The 21,672-nt window shown below is 45.0% G+C and overlaps 1 protein-coding gene across 2 annotated transcripts in view; it reads right to left on the bottom strand.

The window, feature by feature from the left end:
• LOC144736731 (pituitary tumor-transforming gene 1 protein-interacting protein-like) overlaps positions 1-21,019 on the bottom strand; it is a 30,474-nt gene extending 9,455 nt beyond the window's left edge. Inside the window, exons 1-4 of one of the 2 annotated variants that reach the window (XM_078619369.1) lie at positions 20,927-21,019; positions 17,029-17,182; positions 13,055-13,107; positions 12,835-12,943 (exon numbers count right to left, since the gene is read on the bottom strand). In XM_078619369.1, the coding sequence (XP_078475495.1) occupies positions 12,835-12,943; positions 13,055-13,107; positions 17,029-17,116 (250 nt within the window). In that variant the 5' untranslated portion in view covers positions 17,117-17,182; positions 20,927-21,019. Of the gene's footprint in view, positions 1-12,834; positions 12,944-13,054; positions 13,108-17,028; positions 17,262-20,926 lie in introns of those variants that run through there. The other variant, XM_078619368.1, reaches the window with a different exon arrangement.
• Positions 21,020-21,672: the final 653 nt, after the last annotated feature.

Genomic DNA, 21,672 nt, shown 5'->3' with positions numbered 1-21,672 from the left:
CCTCGGTCTTCGGGCGTCAAACAAGCCGTCGAGAGCCGGGCAGCGTGTTAGCTGACTCGGCCGATTATATAGTGTTCCCGTGTGTGGTTATGTAGCTATCTGTGGTGGTCACCACCCTTAGTTGTTATCCCGTTGAGTGTAGACTTACCTGTTGTGTTAGTAAATAAACGTGTTGCCTCCAGATTCAAGTGTGCGCTTCAATAGAATCCAATACACTTGTATCGAGAGTCTGATGTTAATGTGCAACGTTACTAGGGGACGACTGCTGCTGTGTGGTGTCATCTTGGTGTGTGGTCTGGGACTGTTTTGGTTTTGGTGCCTCGCCCAATGCTTGATAAACCAGACCTATATAATTAATTTGTTTATCATTAAATTACATTCCGTGACTTGCTTACCATTTTCTCAATTTTGCACTCCTATCACGATTTTGTATCGTTTGCTGTTGTAATTTGCTGACCCGCCCATGCTGGACATTTGTGAACAAAGGGGTTTCATATCTTTACTGGATTCCTCCTTCAGTCTAAATAGAGACTCTGATTCTGTAAACACAATTGAATAAATGTGGAAAATTCTGACGAAAAAAAGGCTAATTTAGAGCATGATGTCAGCTCAAACTATAGCCTCCTCTTGCGAAGGAAGCCACGGAATCTCGAACTCCAAAGGTGAAGCAGACTTGGCGCGTAATCGTATCACAGCAAAACGCTCCGTTATCCGGCACCCTACCATCCCGGAATGCTCTCTTAACCGGCATCTGTCATAGACGGCAATGTATCTTCCTTCACGTATCCGGACAAAATTCCGACAGACATCCGGTATCTTCCCATGCTGCCTATTGTAGACCCGTTGTTATTGTTGTTTTTATTTAAAGCTTTCGTGACTGCAGGGATTCATATTCTTGGTTCTTTCGGTAAAGTCACTTTACCGAAAGAACCAAGAATATGTTATTGTTTGTGTTTACGGGAGCTTCAGGATACTGCCGAGTGGTGGCGCTAGCCGAAGACTGTAGTACAGTACTGTACTACAGTACTACAGTACTGTAGTACTGTACTGTACATACAGTACTGTACTACCGTACTGCTTCTCTGCAATCAACTTAGAATGCTCTACAACTGACTGGGGAGTACCTCTGTAAAATAGTATGTTATTTGTTACGTCATTGTTCAAATGTAGGCTTAATTTATTTTTGAAGAGTTTCATGCACTTGAAAAATTTGGTGAACCATGAGTACTGTACAACTCTTAGATAACTGGCACGTTTGATTAACCGGCACCCTCCATCCCCCCAATGGATGTCGGATAAATAGACGCTTTCTCTTGCAGCACCGTAGTGTTCATACCGCACAGCATCAACCAGGGCAGCCCGCTGGATATAAACGGGCGAACCTCCGCAACGAGAGATGAATGGCACGTCGGCCGGGTCGTGTCACCGCTACCCCCCCCCCCCCCCAAATGCCAGCGTGATTGAAATGGAAATCATCGGTCGACGTTAGCACGCTCTGCGGGGACGGCGGGTAACGGCGTCTTCATCAAAAACAAAAATACAATATGGGAAGGTGAAACATTGAGCAGATTTTCGTACGTCTTCTCATTTTACCGCTACATCTTTGGATTCCTCGGGTTACAAGACTGAGAAGAGACACAACGCTGAGTACATCAACGCCTCTGGGTACATCCGTGATCTCGTGCAAGACACGTCTACTCAGACTCGCCTTCCCATGAAATATAAAATTTAAGGGGGGGGGAAGTATCTTTACTTATTATTCATTTTATTTACAACAGTAGTCCCTCGGTTAAACAGGGACATCGGTTAACATTTTTTCCGGTCAACATTATGTACTTGGGGCGCCAATTTCGGGCAATCCGAAGACTCTTAAGTGGGGCTGAGCCACGTTTTTTTTATTTTACCAGTGCAGCTCTATTGTAGTGATTTTTACTTATTTTTTCAACTTATAAGCAAATTCCATTAAAACAGTGATTCCAGGTTAACAGTAGTTTTTCGTGGAACGGTTTAAAAACATTTACCGAGGGACTACTGTTCTTACTTTTCTCACGCAATTCGCTGCGCACGGTCGCACTTTATTTCGCACACGGTTTTTATTTACTTTGCTCGGTCGGTGTTAGCCGCCGAGGTCGTAATGGGGTTTCTAATAATAATAAGTTAAATTTATGAAACGCCCTTAAACAACTGTTCTAAAGGCACTATTTGATATATCTTCATTCTATCTTCAATCCTCTTGCTCCGTGCCCCCTGTACCGTTTCCGTTCCGCTGTAATGTGCATGTGATGCCCACTTTATTGAGGGGCGATATTGGCACGTAAAATAGTGATTGATTGAACGGCAGGAGCAGGGTGCACGTAAAAATGGTGACACAGCCTTTTCAAACACGGAGAAATGCTGCCCCACAGTGAACCAATGTGGAAGTACTGCCAAACTCGAAATTGTAAACTGAACTATAAAACTAAACATTTTTTTATTCTACCAGGTAAAGTCCACTAAGCACATGTAGCTTTTTTTTCAGAAGCAACCGAACTATCGCAAATGATAGCTCAACCAAGTGGCTTAACTTGGGGATATTTATAGCAGCCAAATAATCTAAACGTGTGATGTTGATTCTAGAATGCGGAGGGAAATACCGAACAGCAAGAAAAATCCACGCCACCACAAGAGGAGAGAGAGAGACATGCAAACTCCAAATATACAGCAGGCGTCAGGCTCGGGATGGAACCCACAACCTCCTGTATACCACCGTGGCACCCCACACAACCTACCACCACACTCCTGCACATCCCCTTCTAGCCCCGCACACCTCCCCTCCCCACCCTCCCAGTCCCTGACTGCCACATTTAGATAAGCTCCTCCCCCCTCCCCTTAACCAGTATATAAGATCTTGTCTCTTGGATTTCCCTTCACTTGATACAGTAAATTTGGCTGTGACGGTCCCACCTGAATACAGAGACTTGTGTTGCCTCCGAAAGGTCGTGATTTAATTTCGTTATTTTCATTTATTATTATTTTATTATTCTTATTTTTTACCTACGTGACTTTACCGAAAAAACCTAAGAGTACTCAACGAAGTGGCTCATCGTGTAGACATTTATAGCAGCCACACACTCTAAACGCGTGAAGTTGATTCTAAATGTGGAGGGGAAAAAACCGGAGGACCCGGAGAAAAATCCACACGACGACGGGGAAAGATACACGTAAACTCCAAATATACAGCAGGCGTCAGGGTTGGGATCAAACCCACGACCATCCTGCATAACAGGCGAGTTAGTTAACATCTCCATGCCACCGTGGCACTCCTATTTGTGCTATGAAACGAGGTGCCCATGTGGAATTCTCGAGAGTGGTTTGCATCGTGCTGTGTGTTAGAGAGCAGCCCTGTGTGTTAGAGAACTACTTCAGAGATCCTGTCCAGTAACATTTTAATTGTATTTGCACTTGGGGGCGCACTTGCCATGTGCACTGCAGCAGAGGAATGGTTCATCACGTGACCCAGGGCTCCAGCCTCGCATCGATATTTTTTACCGACAACCCCCTGCAGATGTTTAACAGTGTAAAACATTAATTTTAGTTTTTGGTACAATTACGCTTGCCTTGCTATCTTCAATATTCTTGTATCGTCTCACTTATTTCTGTGCTTAGTTTTTTGCCATTCCTCCGCACCTCCGATTAGCACGGTTGGCTACATACGGTGCGAAACAAGTCCAACATACATAAAACATTTCAATATTTATTTTTCATACCATATTCAAAATACATTTTCTGGCTGGATGACCTGGGTGGATTCCTGCCTGTCTGGCTGGCGTGCAAGTGCGCGAGTGTGGTAGTGACTTCACCTCATTTGTCTGGGTGATGTCACGTCACCCGTATCCCGAAGTATTTAGCGGGGTCCGTGCATCAGGCTGACGACACGCTGACGTCATGCCTGCCATCCACCCCAAATGGGTATCCCACACACGAATGTGTGTGACGCTCTATCACGCTATGATGCAATCATACTCTTATGTCATGCTACCATAATACTACATTGGAACAGAGGAGGGAATGAGGGAGGCTGGTTAGAGGGAGGTGAGGGTGGGTAAATAGAAGAAAAGATGGGGAGCAGAGGGGGGCAAGGACAGAGTGAAAGAGGTCATTAAACGGAGATGAAAAAGAGCAAAAGGGAAAGAGGGCAGCAGAAGAGAGCAGTGGGATAGAGGGTCAGGGAGAGTCAAGAGAGATTTCAGATGGAAAAGGTAGAGGTGGGAGAAAAAATGGTAAGGAGAGCGAGGCTATATTGGTGAGAAAAAAACAGAGAGGGATAGAGAGGGAGAGAAGTGGGTGGTAAGAGGTGGGAGAAGGGAAGGGGGGTGAGGGGAGGCGTGGGTGAGGGGAGGGGGGTGGCGCGAATTAATCGCAGACGCTCATGAGGACATGAAGTAGTGCTCCATCTCCCCATCCCCGCATCGTGGCTAAGAACCCAGTGACCCGGGTTCGATTCCCAGCCACGGCTAACATCAGTGGCGAGTGAAGTTTGAACCAGCAATCCTACGAACATCAACATCTAGTACCCTTAAAACATCTAGTACCCTTAAAACAACATCAATGCCAGGCAATCTGCAAGCGCTGTGGTTCCTCACATGTGGTGAGTGTTACATTTGATGTTTTACCACTTCACTTGAAAATTATAATTTGCATTTCTCATGTTACAAAAAAGTGTTCAAGAATGGAAATTTTGGAGAAAAACGATTATCTTTAAACGAGTTCTCCCTTACCGAGCCATTTTTGGCGGAACTCAACTCGCTCGTTAAGCGGGACACGCCTGCATAAAAGTAAATATGTGACGTTTCGGACAATGGTCATTCTTCATAACGCATAAACTAAACAATTTTTATATTACGAGGTAAGGCCCACTTAGCTGTCTAGCTCTTTTTCAGAAGCGACTTGGCTATCACAAATGATAGCTCAATGAAGTGGCTTATCATGATGTGGAAAATTATAGTAGCCAAAAACTTTTAAGCACGTGACGTTGATTCTAAATGTGAAAAACCGGAGGACCTGGAGGGAAATCCACGCCACCATGGGGTGGGGAGAGAGACACACACGAACTCCGAACATACAGCAGGCTCAGGGTTGAGATCGAACCCACGACCTTCTGCATACCAGGCGAGGTAATTAACATCTCACCATTGTGGCACGCAATAGAGATCGGAGAGATAGTATGAATAATAAGAGTTGAAGATTGCAATCTACACCATCAGGTATGATCAGATTCTTTGCGTTTTATGATTAATTAGTATGGAAATTGGCATATGAAGTTACCGACCTATTGAGTACCATACAAACCCTTAAATAAAAAATTAAGTATTAATATTACTTAAAAAAAATTTACACGAAAATAAATGTAGCATATTGGCAGTGCATTGCTTTGTAGGAAGGTTTGACCTTTGAGCGCAAGGTACAAACCACTACTGTAATGCACCCTGGGCCCAATCATCATATTCAACCTTCCCGAAGTGGAGAAATCGGAGAGATAAAATGTGAGGTACAGTATACACACACATATATAAGAAATTAAAATAAATCAAATTAAAACTTTAAGGGATGAGATTTGTCGAGCACTCAACGACCGTCTCACGGATGGTCGTGATGGAAAAGGGGCAACGTAGCATAGACCCAGAGTTGGCGATGGTGGCATTGGTGACGAAGTTTTTTTTATGTGTTTGCACGTGACACTTGTGGCCACTGGGAGGGGCTGTCCGTAGTGGCTAGGAGATGTTATCTCCCTCGCCTGGTATGCAGGAAGTCGTGGGTTCAATCCTGACCCTGATACTGCTGTATACAGTAGATCAGGGGTCCTCAAACTACGGCCCGCGGGCCACATGCGGCCCGCCGAGGACATTTATCCGGCCCATGGTCACGAATTGGGCTGCGCTTGTGAGCAGTAATTGGGCTGCGCTGGTGAGCACTAATTGGGCTGCGCTGGTGAGCACTCAATGGGCTGCGGTGGTGGGCACTGATTGGGCTGCGGTGGCGAGCACTGATTTGGCTGCGCTGGTGAGCACTGATTGAGCTGCGGCGGTGGGCACTGATTGAGCTGCGGCGGTGGGCACTCATTGGGCTGCGCTGGTGAATGATTCAATGGGCCAATTGACTGGACTTGCCCCCCAGGCCTAAGGCTGCCAGCCCCCCCCTGGCTGCGCTTGACTGGCTCTCCCTCCCCTCAGCTCCCTCACTTTCCCCTCGGCTCCACTCCCAGTGATATTCCTGTGTGCTGGGGATGTACTGCGATCTGTGAACAAAACTGCAGGTGTAATTAACTTTTTAATGGCACCCGCACCAGTGTGAGCCTAAGGTAAAAGCGGAGTTCCCCCAATCAGACTGCATTGATGGGCAGTGCAGTCTGTATGTCTCTGTGTGGGCAAAGTTATTGCTGGTATATTGTTTTTGTAGCGCTGTATATATATAGGTATTTTACTAATAGCAATTTTGACTCCCTAGGAAACTGATGTCAAGAAAGAGAAAAATTGACTCGGAGTGTAGGATATTCAAAGAACAGTGGACTTATGATTACTTTTTCATGCAGTACAAGGAAAGAGCTGTGTGTCTGATATTCCAGAATATAGTGTCTGTGTTCAAATAATACAATTTACGTCGACACTATGAAACTCAACATAAAGATAAATATGATTGTTTGGTCGGAGAAGTGAGAAAAGATAAAATATTAAAACTGAAAAATACATTAACAACTCAGCAAAATACTTTTGTGAAGCAGAAGCAGCTAAATATTTCATCACTGCGAGCAAGTTTTCAAGTTGCCAAGCTAATAGCGTGCACTGGCAGACCATTCGTGGAGGAAGAATTTGTTGAAGAATGCCTTCTTTCTGTTGCCAAAAAGATGTGTCCAGAGAAGGCCGATTTATTTAGTACAGTGAGTCTTTCAGGACCTACAATTACACGGAGGATTGAAGAAATGGGAGACAATTTGCATCAGCATTGGCAAAACTCCACAAAAAAATATGGAACCGGACATTGACCATCTCATTAGCCAAAAGCAGGCCCATAGTTCCCATGGAAATACTGGCAAGTTTGTTGATTTAACTCTACTTGTTCTTCATTTTAAATATTGTATTTGTTCCCGTTTTGTTTCTTCACTTCAAAATAAGATATATGCAGTATGCACAGGAATTTGTTCATATTTTTTTTTAACTACAGTCCGGCCCTCCAACGGTCTGAGGGACAGTGTACTGGCCCCCTGTTTAAAAAGTTTGAGGACCCCTGCAGTAGATCATCAATCATCCGGGGGATAAAGGGGGGGGAGGGGGTGGCGGATTTTCAACAACGCCGGATAATCACGAATCATCATGATTTAAAATCGCCAATCACCGGGCCGGTTACAGCCATTGGGGCGGTTTTGCCGATTTCTCCGGATCGGCCCGGGTCCGCCGGGTAATGTTGGAAGCAGCCGGATAATCGATGATCAACTGTGTTTGGAGTTTGTGTCTCTCTTTCTCGCTCTCTCTCCCTGTGGTCACGTGGCTTTTTCCTCCATCTCCTCCCAAATTTTTCCCTCCACGTAAAGATTCGACGGGCGTTAAGCGTCTGACGATGACGTGTCTGGGGGGGTTGAGGTTGAGTTGACCGCCGGTGGTCAAAGTCGTGAGAGTAAAAAAACAATGTATAGCTTTGGGTTTCAAAACTGCCAAGGGAACTAAAATAAAATATAATTAAAGTAAAAATGTCACAACAAGATTCCTTCTCAGAAAATGGAGGCATATCATGAGTGCCATACATAATAAACAGGATGAGCCAGAGATACACCATGACTCAATAAATCCTTGCATGCAACAGATTGTGGTGTGATTCAACATCGCCTCGCTTTTAACGGTTTCCCCACTCAATATTTTGGGGAATAAACTTTTCCGTCTAACGACTGTGAGCATCAAAAGGGTGGGGCATGATCCCACATCATGCACTCGGGATGCGGCTTCAGCACGCAAACACATCAGTGACACGTCCATAAAATAAAGGGTTTAGAATGATGTAGAGAGGATACAGCTCACACATTGTGCATCCATGCCCCACCCCAGCCACCCTTATCCATGTTTGGTAACTGTATTCAGAAAGAACTCCATGACAAATAAAGCTTGGATGATTCATGATACTCACTGGTGAGTTTTCCACTCAACATGTACTCCTCCTGCAGAAACCAAGTCTAATTCTTAGCCCAACCCTCGCATGACTGATCTAAAAAAAATTGCGCTCAAGATTTCTCCCGTCCATCTACCCAGAAAACATTTTTAACAGTCCACTGGTTTTCCTTGCCACTCTGCAATAACCATTTCATCTACGCTTGTCGGTCACCGTGTCGTGCGCGCGTTCATACGCCCTTCTGCGGCCGTCTGGAACAATCTTCCTTCCGATATTAGGAAGCCACTTGGGAGCTGTGCACTAACAACATCATTTAGATTGAAAACTAATTTCTTTAGTGCTTTTTGGGTTTAGTTTGTTGTCCTTCCACCCCGCACCTCCGATTAGCACGGTTGGCTAGGTACAGAGCGAAAAAAGTTCAACATACATACAGCGTATTATTAAATAAAATATACAATTCCTTATAGCGGAAACAAATACCAATGAATAACAATTGAATGATTATCAATTTATTATATAATTACAATACCCTCCCCCTCTCCACCTCAAATCACTGCACCAGATTGAATTAAAAGATGACGTCACCGTGCTGCGCTATTTAAGACCGGAAGCAAGTGGAGGGCCTCACCATTCTGGCAAATTGCCCGATGATGCTGATGTAATTACCAGCGAAACGTCGTACTCAAAATTTTAAATGATGTTGATTCACTCTTCAACACACCGGTGGGCTAAAGTAGTGAACTATTTGTCTTTTGTAAACGTGACACATTTTTTACTGTTTGGCCATATCGGGTGGTGGAAGGTTACGACATGTTTATAAATAACGCGATCTAACCCAAAAACCTTTATTATGAATATTGGTCGCGAAAGCCTACGTGTTAAACTGATACATACATACACTGCATCTTCGATAAGCACGGTTGGCTACGTATGGTGTGAAAGAAGTTCAACGTACATACATGTCTCTCCCCTACAATGAATGTCTTGTCCACTATTCTTGAGTCACGTGTAACGGAGAGGACATTAGAGCCAGGCAATGGACAGTATATGGAATCGGTATTAAAATTGATCCACACGTGCATAAAATGCAGCTCAAATCCGTGGGAGAATTATTATTTTTTATATGAATAATAATATGCAAATAAGAAAACATACACAGCACACAAAGTGGAATAAACCAAACAGACGGAACATTAAATAAGCACGGGATAGTACAAACGAACAAGACAGCAAAGTAAGACAGACAATACAAACAAAACAGGGAGTTGCAAGCGATGCACACACCTCAGGAAATGCAAGGGTCACATTGATATCCTAACGGAATTCATATATAGCGCCTTAACTAAGGGTTTGGCAATGGGCGTTCCCATTGGGTCAGTGGGGGAGGCCTTACCTGGTAAAATAAAAAATAGTTTAGTTTAACATCTTTTAGAGTTTAGAATGGTAATCACTTCGTTTGGGTGTAATAGTTTCAGCAGTCAAGAACATCCTCCGGAATGGACTACAAATAGCGTGGGGAAAACAAGTGCGTGGGGGAAACGCAAATGTGAATGCGTCAGATATTTTCGGGAAATGAAAAAACCATTCATTACTCAGACAATGGAGGCAACGTCAGGGAGACAGCTCACAGATGCACGAGGTGAAGAGTTCGATCCCGACTCTGACAATGCCTGCTGTTGTACATTTGGAGTTTACGTGTTTGTTCTCTCTCTCTCCGTGGTCACGTGGATTTTTCTCCCGTCCAAACCCGTTTTTCCCTTACACGTTTAGAATCAACACCGCACGTTTAAGTATTTGGCTGCTGCTATACATTTCCACGCGTTAGGCCGCTTAGTCGAGCTATCATTTCTGAGCCAGGTCACCACAGTAGAGTGATATTACCTTCCTCGCCTGGTATGCAGGAGGTCAGTGGTTCGATCCCGACACTGACACCTGCTGTATATTTGGAGTTAGCATGTTCTCCCCGTGGTCGCGTGGATTTTTTTCTCCGGGTCCTCTGGTGTTTCCCTCCATATTTAGAAACAAGCATTTAGACTATTTAGATTATTTTGCTGCTATAAATGTCCAAATGATAAGCCACTTTGTTGAGCTATCATTTGTGGCCAGGTCAGTTAAAAAAATTAAGTTAATACTTCAGTGAGCTTTGCCTGCTAGGATGGGGATGGCTTAGTTTTTGTATGTGTTTGGATGATTTGTTTAGCTTTCTTGTACTTTGCACTCCTATCATCTATATATATATAAAAAGGAAATTAGTGAATGTGTGTCTGTTCGAAATGTTTAGCATACTTCCCAATCTGCAACAAACTTGAAATTTGGCATGTGGGTAACTTCCGGACTATACACAATGCAAAAAGTATAAAAATAGACTTTTGTATTTTGGGGGGGTGGAGGACGCAATAATAGATATATTTTGCACAGCAAGTGAGCGGTGACGTCATATCTTTGATGTTACCCGCATGCAGCAGCGTCACGCAGTATGCCTGCTGACGTCACGCATCCCCCCCCACCCTCCGTGTAGGCCGTGTATTAATCCAAGACAAGAATCCAAGTCTCGGGCGAAGCCGGGTAGTAAAGCTAGTGTATTTATATTTTATTGTTGTAACATTCTTACTTGCCTCGACTGGACATCTGTGAAAAAGAGCTTTATAGCTCACCAGATTCCTCCAAGGCTAAATAAATATTCTGCTACGGATAAAATATCTATACATAGCTCAGTGGGCCTGAGCTGGTAAGACAGTTTATAGTTTTAAATAGTTTATAAAATACTTTAAGCACTCGTTCCTTTCAAAGTCAAGTTTTGGAAAAACCCTGCGATCAGCTTGGCTGGTGTTTCACAGACAGAACTATTTTATGATTAAGTTTTCTTCGCGTTTCATAATCTTTACGAGATAAATCGTGCCTCCCACCTTCTTGTATATGTAATACGTGAACACTTTAAAATTCAAGTTGCAATGTTTTTTTTACTCTTTTCAACTTTAGTTGTAAAGTGTTTGAAATGGTATTGCATTGTACAAGGTGGTCCAGATGTCTTGTGACCCCCCATTTAATTCTCGAAAACTGAATGTATAATTATTTTTAAGGGAAATTTATTTTTAAAAACAAAAATGAATATGCAAAGGAAAAAAATTGTTAGGGGTCAATTAATTAATAATAATACTTTAATGTTAAATGTAGCGACGTCATTCATGCCAATTACATTAAATATGTGAGGACCAAATCCCATATACACGGTTGGCTAAGTACGGTGCTAAAGAACGCACATACACACACCAAGCAAATGAAAATCCCTACTACTACGACCACCACCGAGCAACAATAAAACATGAATGAACGAATAAAAAAATGGCATCAAAACTAAAAATATTTCTGTGATCTGACAAAAAAACTCTATCATGGACAATATGGGTCGCGAAAGACTACTGCGTGTTAAACCCACAAAAGTTATCACCATCGACAAATAAGTCTGTTGAGTCTCACACATCCCAGATCACAGTTTCAACTTCCCAACCAAGCCAGAAAACCTTCACAGAAGGGGCAGTGGTGGAGCCGCCAAAAAGTTACGACTCACTTCGACCGATCGGTCCAAATCAAACTATCAACTAAACTGGGGGTCACAACACATTTGGACCATAACCCTGTACAGTCGGGTAGCATTTCAAGCAAGAGCCATTTCCGTTTTTGTGCGTTAACAGCACAACCACCTCCAGTCCCTACTTATTTGGGTTTCCCCTTGGAGACTGGAATTAGCAGCTCCAGTGGTGACATCAGCGGTTGCTGAATCAGTACATTTTATAATTTCTATAAGGTCACGCTAATTACACATAAAGTACTCGCCACAAACGAAACACAATACCTTGCTGATCTCATCAAGAAGTTTAAACTATCACGCAAACTCCAGTATCCTCACAGCAGCAGTGGCTTTTGGCTAACCATCAAATAAAGACGGTCACCACATCACGTGCTTTAAAATGTGCTTCTGTGGCCATCTGGAACGCTCTACCTTCCAATATTAGGAATCCCTTGGAACTGTGCATTTTTAAATAATCTAGCTAATAAACTAATTTCTTTTTAACTGATTTTTGTGTTTTAGTTTGTTGTCCTTCCCCCTCGCACCTCCGACTGGCGCAGTTGCCTCCGTACGGTGCGAAAGAAGTTCAACATGCACACAGACATCATCATCACAGCTACTCCTGACGCAACAATCATTTGGCCCATCAGCCACAATTTTAATTTAGTTGTTGCTCTACATCAACATCAGCCATAAGAAGAAGACAGATCTACTATTTCACACTGAGACCCATAGACTCAAATAGATGGTGCCTGTCGCACATTTTTTATTTAAAATCTACATTAAAAGCTCATTTCTTTAGAACTTCTTCTTGTCTTTTAGTTTGTTGTCCTTCCCCCCACACCTTCGATTCTCACGATTGGCGATGCACGGTGCTTAAAGAGGCTCAACATACGTATGTATATTAAAGAGCAGGGTGCTCGCATTTCCCACGCCTCATTGGACCTAAGCGAAGTTACGAAGAACAAAATAAAAATGCGCACTCAGGATGTCGCTCCGAGCCTACCGACTTGGGGCCAGTTTCTCCGGCTCATGCGCTGCCCAGACAGAGAATCGTCACAACCCCCCCCTCTTCCCCCTTCCCCCCAACCACCCACCCCCCGCGCGACGGCAACGCCGCCAGCATCTCTCACCCCAGCACACGCCCCAGCGAGCCGCCGACAGGGCGCAGTCCTCCGTGTGCGGCAGGATTCTCTTCACCGGGTAGTCCATGCATCGGCTGTTGGTGTTGCACCACAGGCACTGCAGTTACATGGTGGGGGGCGGGGGCAAAGGCGGGAGCAGTCAGGTGAGAGCACGCAGCAAGCTCGATACCGATGAGCTGACGGCGTCGTAATTCCGAGGTGCCCTTACCGTCACATTCTTCAGGCACTTCTCACAGCTGCTGTCGTTCAAGGACGAACAGTCTGCAAAACGAGAGACACGTGGTTACAATGAAGGAACATCGAGGAGGGAAAGACAATGTGGTTTGGGAGGAATAGCCTGGCGAGTGCGCCACACGGTCAGAGAAACGACTCAGAGAGAGTGCGACACAAACATTCTGGAGAGAATTACACGTCAAGAAGGACCTGACATGTGAGTTAAGAGGAATAACCTGGAGAGAGAGAAGCAACGAAGAGCACGCTGTGCGGTCCATGTAATCAGCCGTGGACTACAGAGCTTGCTACCTGCCCGAGTAGTCTCTCATAAAAATCAAACCGACTGTGTGCATGTACGGTGCTCCGTCAATCCGCTGCTGGATGATGAGTGCCTCCCCGGGCGAGCGGTGTGCGTCACGGGGTTCATCTAGCCATGTTGTGTCATTGCGGGTTGGTGGAGTGTGGGGGGTGTGGGCATGGAGGGGGGAGCACACGAGTGCTGAGTTTCCCCCTTGCATTACGCGGTAGATGGATTCCAAATAAAAAAAAAGGCGCATGAAGCGAATCGCGTAAAACGGAGCCACGTTTGGTTTAACACATAGTAGGCTTTCGCGAGCAATAATTATCCATAACAGTTTTATTTGTTAGATCGCGTAAATATGTGTCGTGAAACCCGCCACTACCCGATACAGCCCAATTAGTAAGGTTTGTGACGTCACAAAACTCCTGCTTTCGTCAGCGCTTTTTTTCGATGGCGCGTTTTACAGTCGACTCGCCAAAGCTTGAATGTGCGGCCCGAGGAGAAGCCAGCCCCTCGCCAGTTTCTGCAACGCCTTACAACCTCCGGCGGTGCCAACGCAGCCCATTTTTCCCCGCTTCATTGACGGGCCAGGGAGAGGGGGGGCTGGCGGGATGTTTCGTGGTCTTGAGAAGAGGTAATGACAGGGGCACGTGCGCCGCAAAAATGAGAGCAAGTAGCATGTATTCGGACAGCACGAGGTGACGCGAGACTTAGTGGTGGCTGCGTGTACCACGGGACTGCAAGTCACCTAACTCACAATGCACCGCACGAGACAGCTGTCTGCCGTGCAACATATATAGTGTACGCCAGGGGAATCGGCAAAACCAAAATAACAAGGAGCCATTTTTTTTTATTCAGTAAAAAACTCAATACAATAGGCTCTCGATTTTCCGCACTACTGACAGGGAGGCTGGCCGCGGATAATAAAACATTGCGATTAATCCAACAACATACATTTTCCGCGGATCTGTATGCACAGAAGAGTCCACTCACTTAGTGGATGACAGCAGAGCCATGCCCCAATCAAACAATCAAACTCCGCCTACTGTTATAAAGATATGCAACTACTGTACTGTAGTGGCGATCACGTGGATTTCAGATTAACCGGAGCACACATTTGCTCGATTTAAGCACGTGACTTGGAATACACATTTCCAAGAATAACAATGTAGACTTACAGTACCCTAGCGTCTACAAACTGAGTTGCCTCTGTGGTAGTATCTTCTTGGTTCTTTCGGTAAAGTCACGTAGAAGGGAAGTAATAAAATAATAAAAATAAAAATTACTTTATTACTTCCCTTCTACGTGACTTTACCGAAAGAACCAAGAAGATGAATCCCTGCAGTCACGAAAGCTTTAAATCGAAATCTGTGGTAGTAGTTACATTGGGGAAACCAAACGACATGTCTCGGACCGCATGCGTGAGCACAAAGCAGACCTGATACACGGTAGGACCAACACCTCGGCCGTGGCAGATCACTGTTGTAATTCAGTGGGCCCACATGACATTGACTTCTCCAAGACAGAGGTCCTCTGCAAGCCATCTGGCTACCATGAAAGATTCGTTCATGAGGCTATCCACATATACAAACACAGAGACAATTTCAACCGAGAAGATGGATTCTGGCTTAGCAATCACTGGAAGGATTTGATAAACCATTTCGGATCTTAATTGATTGTGTTCACGCTTACGGTGACTTTCAGACCGCATTCCATTTTCTTCTCCCCCCTCCTCTTTTCCGAACATAGATGGACTCGTCCATCTGGCCAACTGCCAAATCGCTGTCTGTGGTGCTGACGTTAAGAAAAAAACGCCACTTTTTTATATTTTCTTGTTGTGGATTTGACACCTGATGATGATTGCTTGTGTTGCAGTCGAAACGTCGTGATAATTTTGTTTTATATTTTTATTTTATTAATTCCCTTCTACGTGACTTTCCCTAAAGAACCAAAAATATGAATCCCTGCAGTCACGAAAGCTTTAAATCAAAATGTAGACCTGTTTACAGATTATTAATTTGGGCTTAAAGGGAAAATCCATGAATCAGTAATTTGCGTCAAAATCTCAGGTGCGTGGTTAATCCACAAATCGGAAGAGCACGCGGATAATCGAGATTCTACTGTTTTTCAAGAGCCTCACAATGCAACGTGGTGAATACGAGCCGGTTTTAGTCTTGAATAAATAACGTCACGAAACAAAGTCCTTAAAGAGCCGCACACGGCTTCCGGAGCCGCAGGTTGCCGACCTCCCCCACCCCCCTTTGCAGTAACTCAACCATTGCTGTGCCATGTCCGAACCGCGTAGGCCGCGTGTCAGAACGAATTCAAACCGCATAGCAGAGCGAATTTCTGAGTAGACTTGATGATAGAAATAGCACAAACCGAAACTGCATAAAAGCGAGGGAAACCTGGACAATACAAAAATTGTACTTTGCTCTACTGCCCTCTGCAACGCACCCCATAACCCCCAACTAATAAAAAATATATATAACAATCGACTAATATTTAACTACGTAGTAAATAACTCTGCTAAAGATGACGTGACGACGTGTGCAGCTTAACCAATTGCTGCCAAAATAACACAACAGAATAATCGATCATCGAGTTAAAACATAAAACGGCAGCGAACCAAGTGTGTTCACAACATCTACCACTGTAATAATCTCTGAATATAATTGATGATTAAAGTAAATCAAAGTCACCGATAATCTAATCATAAATCCAACAATTTTCCGAACAGATTCATTAACTAATAGAATGATGGAACTGATCATACACTCGTGTGCAATATAATACATCGCTGATAAGTTGACTGGCAGAAGGATGGCCCAACAATAAGGACCCAACATTCGCCAACTGCTGGCATGTCATACCTATCAACCCCTTATCAGTCCCTACCTTATTACAGACCAATTCAGACATTTTTGGCCACCCCGTGCCCTTATCCCATCACAAGAGAAATACACAAACAAATAGACAAAATGTGCCCATATTGAAACGGCTGTAACGCCGTATGAACCTGAAAACTGAAATTCCGTGTACAAGAATACGGGTAAACCGTATGGTTGACAGGGATGCAATGAATCTAGATTTGAAGCTTTCATGACTCCAAAAAAAACACTTGGGCAGTCGCTCAAGCGTTGTCAATGCATATGTTACAATATATTTTATTTCTACCTACGTGACTTTACCGAAAGAACCAAAGGGGTTAGTGTGAAGGTATGCAATGTTCTGATTATCGACCACTGCGATAGCACAGCGATGATCGTCAAACTGTGGTCCACACATGAGTCGCATCGTGACGACCGGTAACCTCGTAACCGCGAGTCATCCTCGAGTGACCTCTGAATAACCCCCGAGTAATCTCAGAGTAATCCTCGATTAATCACCTCGTATTCCCCTGGTAATCACATAGTTACCCCCCGATAACCATCTGGTAATCGCGAGTAATCCCCTTATAATCGACTTATAATCCTATAGTAATCCATTAATGCCCTCATTACTCCGATTAATCCCGGGGTAATCCGAGAGTAATCCAATGGTAATCCCATAGTAATTGCATGGTAAGCCCATAGTAATCCCATGGTAATCCCATGGTAATCCCATGGTAATAGCAAGGTAATCCCATGGTAATCCCATGGTAATCCCGTGGTGATCTCGACGCTCACCCTGGGCCGCTCCGAGTCCGGGGAGGCCGCACAGCGCCAGCGCGGCCACCGCCACCACCACCAGCAGCAGCCGCCGCCTCGTCGTCATGGCAGCAGCACGGCAGGGAGAGACAAACAGGGCCGTGGCAAGAGGAGTAAAGCTGCTACCACCGCCCTGCAGGGAGAGACAAACACGGCCGGCACCCACAACAACAACACGGAAGGGTCGTCACGAGCCCCGCGCCCTGGGAGACGACTTCCGTGTCGGTGACGTCACGCGGCCAATGCGCGTGTCTCGGCCTGCAAAGCAAACCCGGAAGGAGACGTCCTCTGAAGATAGCAATAATAATATGCATTGCCAATGTTTATATATTATATGCGTTGTCAATAATATATTGAACGTTGAGATAATATATGTATTAACAATGCATATAGTATAATATATGCATTACATGCATTGGTCATATGCTGTCAATGCATATGGTATACGCATTGTCAATGTATATGCTGTGTATGATAATATATGCTGCGTTTTTCCCCTTTTCTGGCAATAAAACAGGTTAATATGTTCAAACACCAAAATCAATCCAAGTCATTCAGTCTGCATTAACCACACGTACTTGTGGCATAACATGCAAACAAACCATGCTCTGATAATATACGAATTGTCTTTGTAACTGATTGGCTTATACCAGAGGCGTCCTTTATGGCCTTGTCTCACTACCAGTGTTAGACCATTTTATTTATTTTATTATTTCACTTCTACGTGACTTTACCGAAAGAACCAAGAACATAGTACAAATACAATGCAAGTATCAGAGCTCTTATAGCTCAGATTGAGCAGTTATATCTATGGGACATTTTGCCAGTATCCAAGATGATGAATGCATATATTATCAGAGCATGTTTTGTTTGCACGTTTTGCCACAAGAATGTGTTAGTTAATGCAGACTTGATGTAAAGGCTATTTTATTTTGGTGTTTGAACTTCTTAACACAACTGTTTTATTGCCAACTAGCGGAAGTACCCGGCTTTGCCCGGGTGAAAAATATATTTCTTAAAAACCTTACATATATATACACAGACTAGCGGTTAGTACCCGGCGTTGCCCGGGCGAATAAGGCAGACACATGTAGTTACACACGCAAATCCATTGATACACACACATAGAGTTACACACACAAATGGACTCACACATACATACATAGACTGAACAACAACAACCGCCATTCGGCACAAAATGGCGGTGACGTCACAACAACGTTTGTGCCGGCTATGTGCACCTTGAGGCCGCGTGAAGTGTCGAAAGCCCGCTGGCAGGAAATCACGGGGCAAACCCAGATGGCACAGGTCGACGGATTGAGACGACTGGCTGATGCACCACCTGTGGCCCCTACTGTGGCAACTTTCTGTGCTTTAGCCACCCGGAGCTCCGCTCGTTGTTGTGAGCATCGCTCCTCCGCCCTCCGTTGTTGTTGGAGGGTGACTGCCTCCAACTGGCCAGTAGCGTCCTTCAGGAGCCTCCTCCACAGAGGCCGATCTGACATGGCTGGTACCAGTCATCTGCAAGTGGACTCAGCTTCAAGTCCTCCTGTAGTACATCACTCCATGTCTTCTCCAGCTGTTTAGGCATGCGGTGGCTGGCCATGCGGGCTACATGACTCAGGCAACGCAGCCTTGCCTGCCGGAGGTCACCGATGGGACTTTGTCCACATCTTTCAAGGATTTGTGAGCTCCTCACACAATGCAGCCTGGTTAAACCCAGGATGGATCGTAGGCAGGCCAGCCTAAATGTTTATAACCGACGAAGATGTTCTATTAGGGGGGTCCAAGTTTCGCAAGCGTAGAGAAGGGAGGGAATGACCATGGCCGAGAAGACCTGAAGCTTCTTACGGAGTGATAGACCAGGTAGCTTCCACACAGCGTTACGCAGCCAATGAAAAGATACTGCAGTTCGACTGATTCGGAGTGAGACCTCTGCTGTTAAACCGGAGCCGGTCATTAGCACACTGCCCAGGGAAACTCTCCACTGTATCCAAACTGCCCCATCACCAATTGGGAGTTGTGGGGGTGGAGTGTCCGATGGTACAAAATAGCCAGGCAGCTGCTTAGCTTTGGTTGGGCTGATGGTAAGGCCCCACCTGTTGGTGGCAAGCTCCAGGTTCAGCAGCAGCACCTCGAACTCCTCTTCGGAGTGAGCAGCCATTAGCAGATCATCGGTATACATAACGTGGTTGAGCAACAGGGATCCATCCCTTGACCGCACCCGGGCATCGATCAGCCTCCCATTGTATCTGTAGCAGATGGGATTTTTTGCGGTACAGGCATTGAAGGCTCGACGAACTACGTGGTCCAATGTGGGAGCCAGAGGACATCCCTGTTGCACCCCAAGGTGTAAAGGGAATGCCTCTGACTCACGGCCACGTAGTTAAGACGCGGGCCGCTCACCATCATGAAGGTCCTTCAGGATGGTGATGAGTGGGTTCGGGACTCGGAAAGCACGAAGAGAAACCCAGAGGCCAGGCCTAGTGATGGTATTATAGGCCTTGAGCAGGTCAATATAGCACACGCATGGACTAAGATGCACACATAGACCTACAGACACGCAAAGAAATGGAGTTACGCTGACTAACATGGAGGCATGCACACACAGCGACTAACACACACGCACATGGACTGAGACACACACACACACGCAGACATATGGACTGACACACACAAACACATCGACTTACAGACACACACACATATGGACTCACACACACATAGACATGCACTTGAGTTACACACACATATCGACGTACACACATACAGCGACACACACACATACATAGAGTGACACACACATTGCCGTACACACACATATACACATGTGGACTGTCACACAGACATCCACTTGAGATATACACACATGGAGTTGCACACACATAAATGGACGTACACACATACAGCGACTCACACACACACACCGACTGGCACACAGCAATACGTGGACTAAAACACACATTGACGTAAACACACATATGTACTCACACACACACATATGGACTAAGACGCACACACATGAACTTACACATACATAGACTGACACACACATAGCCCTACACACACATACACATATGGACTGTGACACACAGATATCTACTTTAGATACACAGACATGGATTAACACACAAATGGACTCACACACAGACGCATTGACTTACACACACACATCGAGTGACACACACATGTATAGACTTACACATGTGGACTAACACACACACATATGGACTGACATACACATCGACGTACATGCACACAGATCGACTGACACACACACATAGACTAACACACACACAAAAACACTTTGACGTTGTCCGTTCGAAAAAGACACCCACATGGAGTTAAAGACACGCATGGCTCTACACGCACACACATATGGACTCAAAGACACACACATGGACTCACACACACACACATCGACGGGCACAGCAATCCCCGATGATGGCACAGCTATCAGTATGGCAGTACTACGTATGAGTAAATAGCGTGACGTGAGCGATGGAAACAATAGAAATGCATTTAAGAAATAAGCAGAAATCACAGACTGGCAGTAGACCGTGGCAGCGTAATAAAAGCGCAGCAAAAAAAGGGGCAATTGAGCAACCCAAAAATCCAAAAAGAGTTTTGCGTACACAAACATAATTATTGTAACATGTCAACTCGTTTCATAATGGTAAACAATGAACTTGAGTTGCTATCTTCACGCAAACATAATTATTGTAACATCTGTGAACTTGATTTATAATGGAAAACAATGAAGCTGAGTTTTTATCTGCACACAAACATTATTATTGTAATGTTTGTCAAGTAATGTGTTTAACAATAATAAGCAATGGACTTGAGTGGTTAGCGTAAGAAGCAAGGACATTTGTACTTAGCATAGGCGTGTTGAGGCCTTGTGCGATGCGTAGCCCCCGTCCTGGCCTACATTGGCGAGGCGCGGAGTTGGCGCGTTGCCAGGCTAGGGGCTGGGCCGCTACCCCCCTCTCCAACATCCGCCGCCCGTGCAAGAAGTAAAATATTATTATCTACGGAGTCTGTAGTATAAACTGAATGCAGCGTGTTGGGGGGGGGGGGCGAAGAGGACGTGATGTGTGTACGTGTTGACTGTGAAACGCGTAAAAGAAAATGTCTGCCGTGAGCTCGAGCGAACGCACATGACTTGGCAGGGTCCGCCCCCCCCACGCAATTGCCGTCACTTGGTACGGTCGATGTCGTGCAATAAGTAAATAATGAATAATAGAAACGGCACAAATGTGTTAATTAAACTACTTTAAAGTTTACAGACGGGAAAACGGAATAGTCTATTCCCACCACGGGGCTTAGGGCGTGCCGCCTGGCAAATTATTTCGGTCTTAAACCCCACCGTCCGAGAGCCAAATCCCCCGCAAGCGCGAGCGCACGGAGACTTTTATATATAAAGAAGATACTAAGGTATTGTCAAAGCCCGGTGGGCTGTTTGTACATTTCTCCACCAACAAATATATAAGAGGCTTTCACAAGTCCAAAAAGTTTTAGAAAGTGTGGGGTAAATAGTTGATGTCAAAAGGTTTCCGAAAATTGTGGTCTCCCCCCCCCCTCAAAAAATATCTTTACCCCTCGTAGGTATATATACTAACA

Source organism: Lampetra planeri, chromosome 62 (genome assembly GCF_965212315.1).
Source record: "Lampetra planeri chromosome 62, kcLamPlan1.2.h2, whole genome shotgun sequence".
Classification (NCBI taxonomy): domain Eukaryota; kingdom Metazoa; phylum Chordata; class Hyperoartia; order Petromyzontiformes; family Petromyzontidae; genus Lampetra; species Lampetra planeri.
The sequence above is the reverse complement of the archived record's forward strand: the minus strand, read 5'-3'. Positions and strand labels throughout refer to the sequence as shown.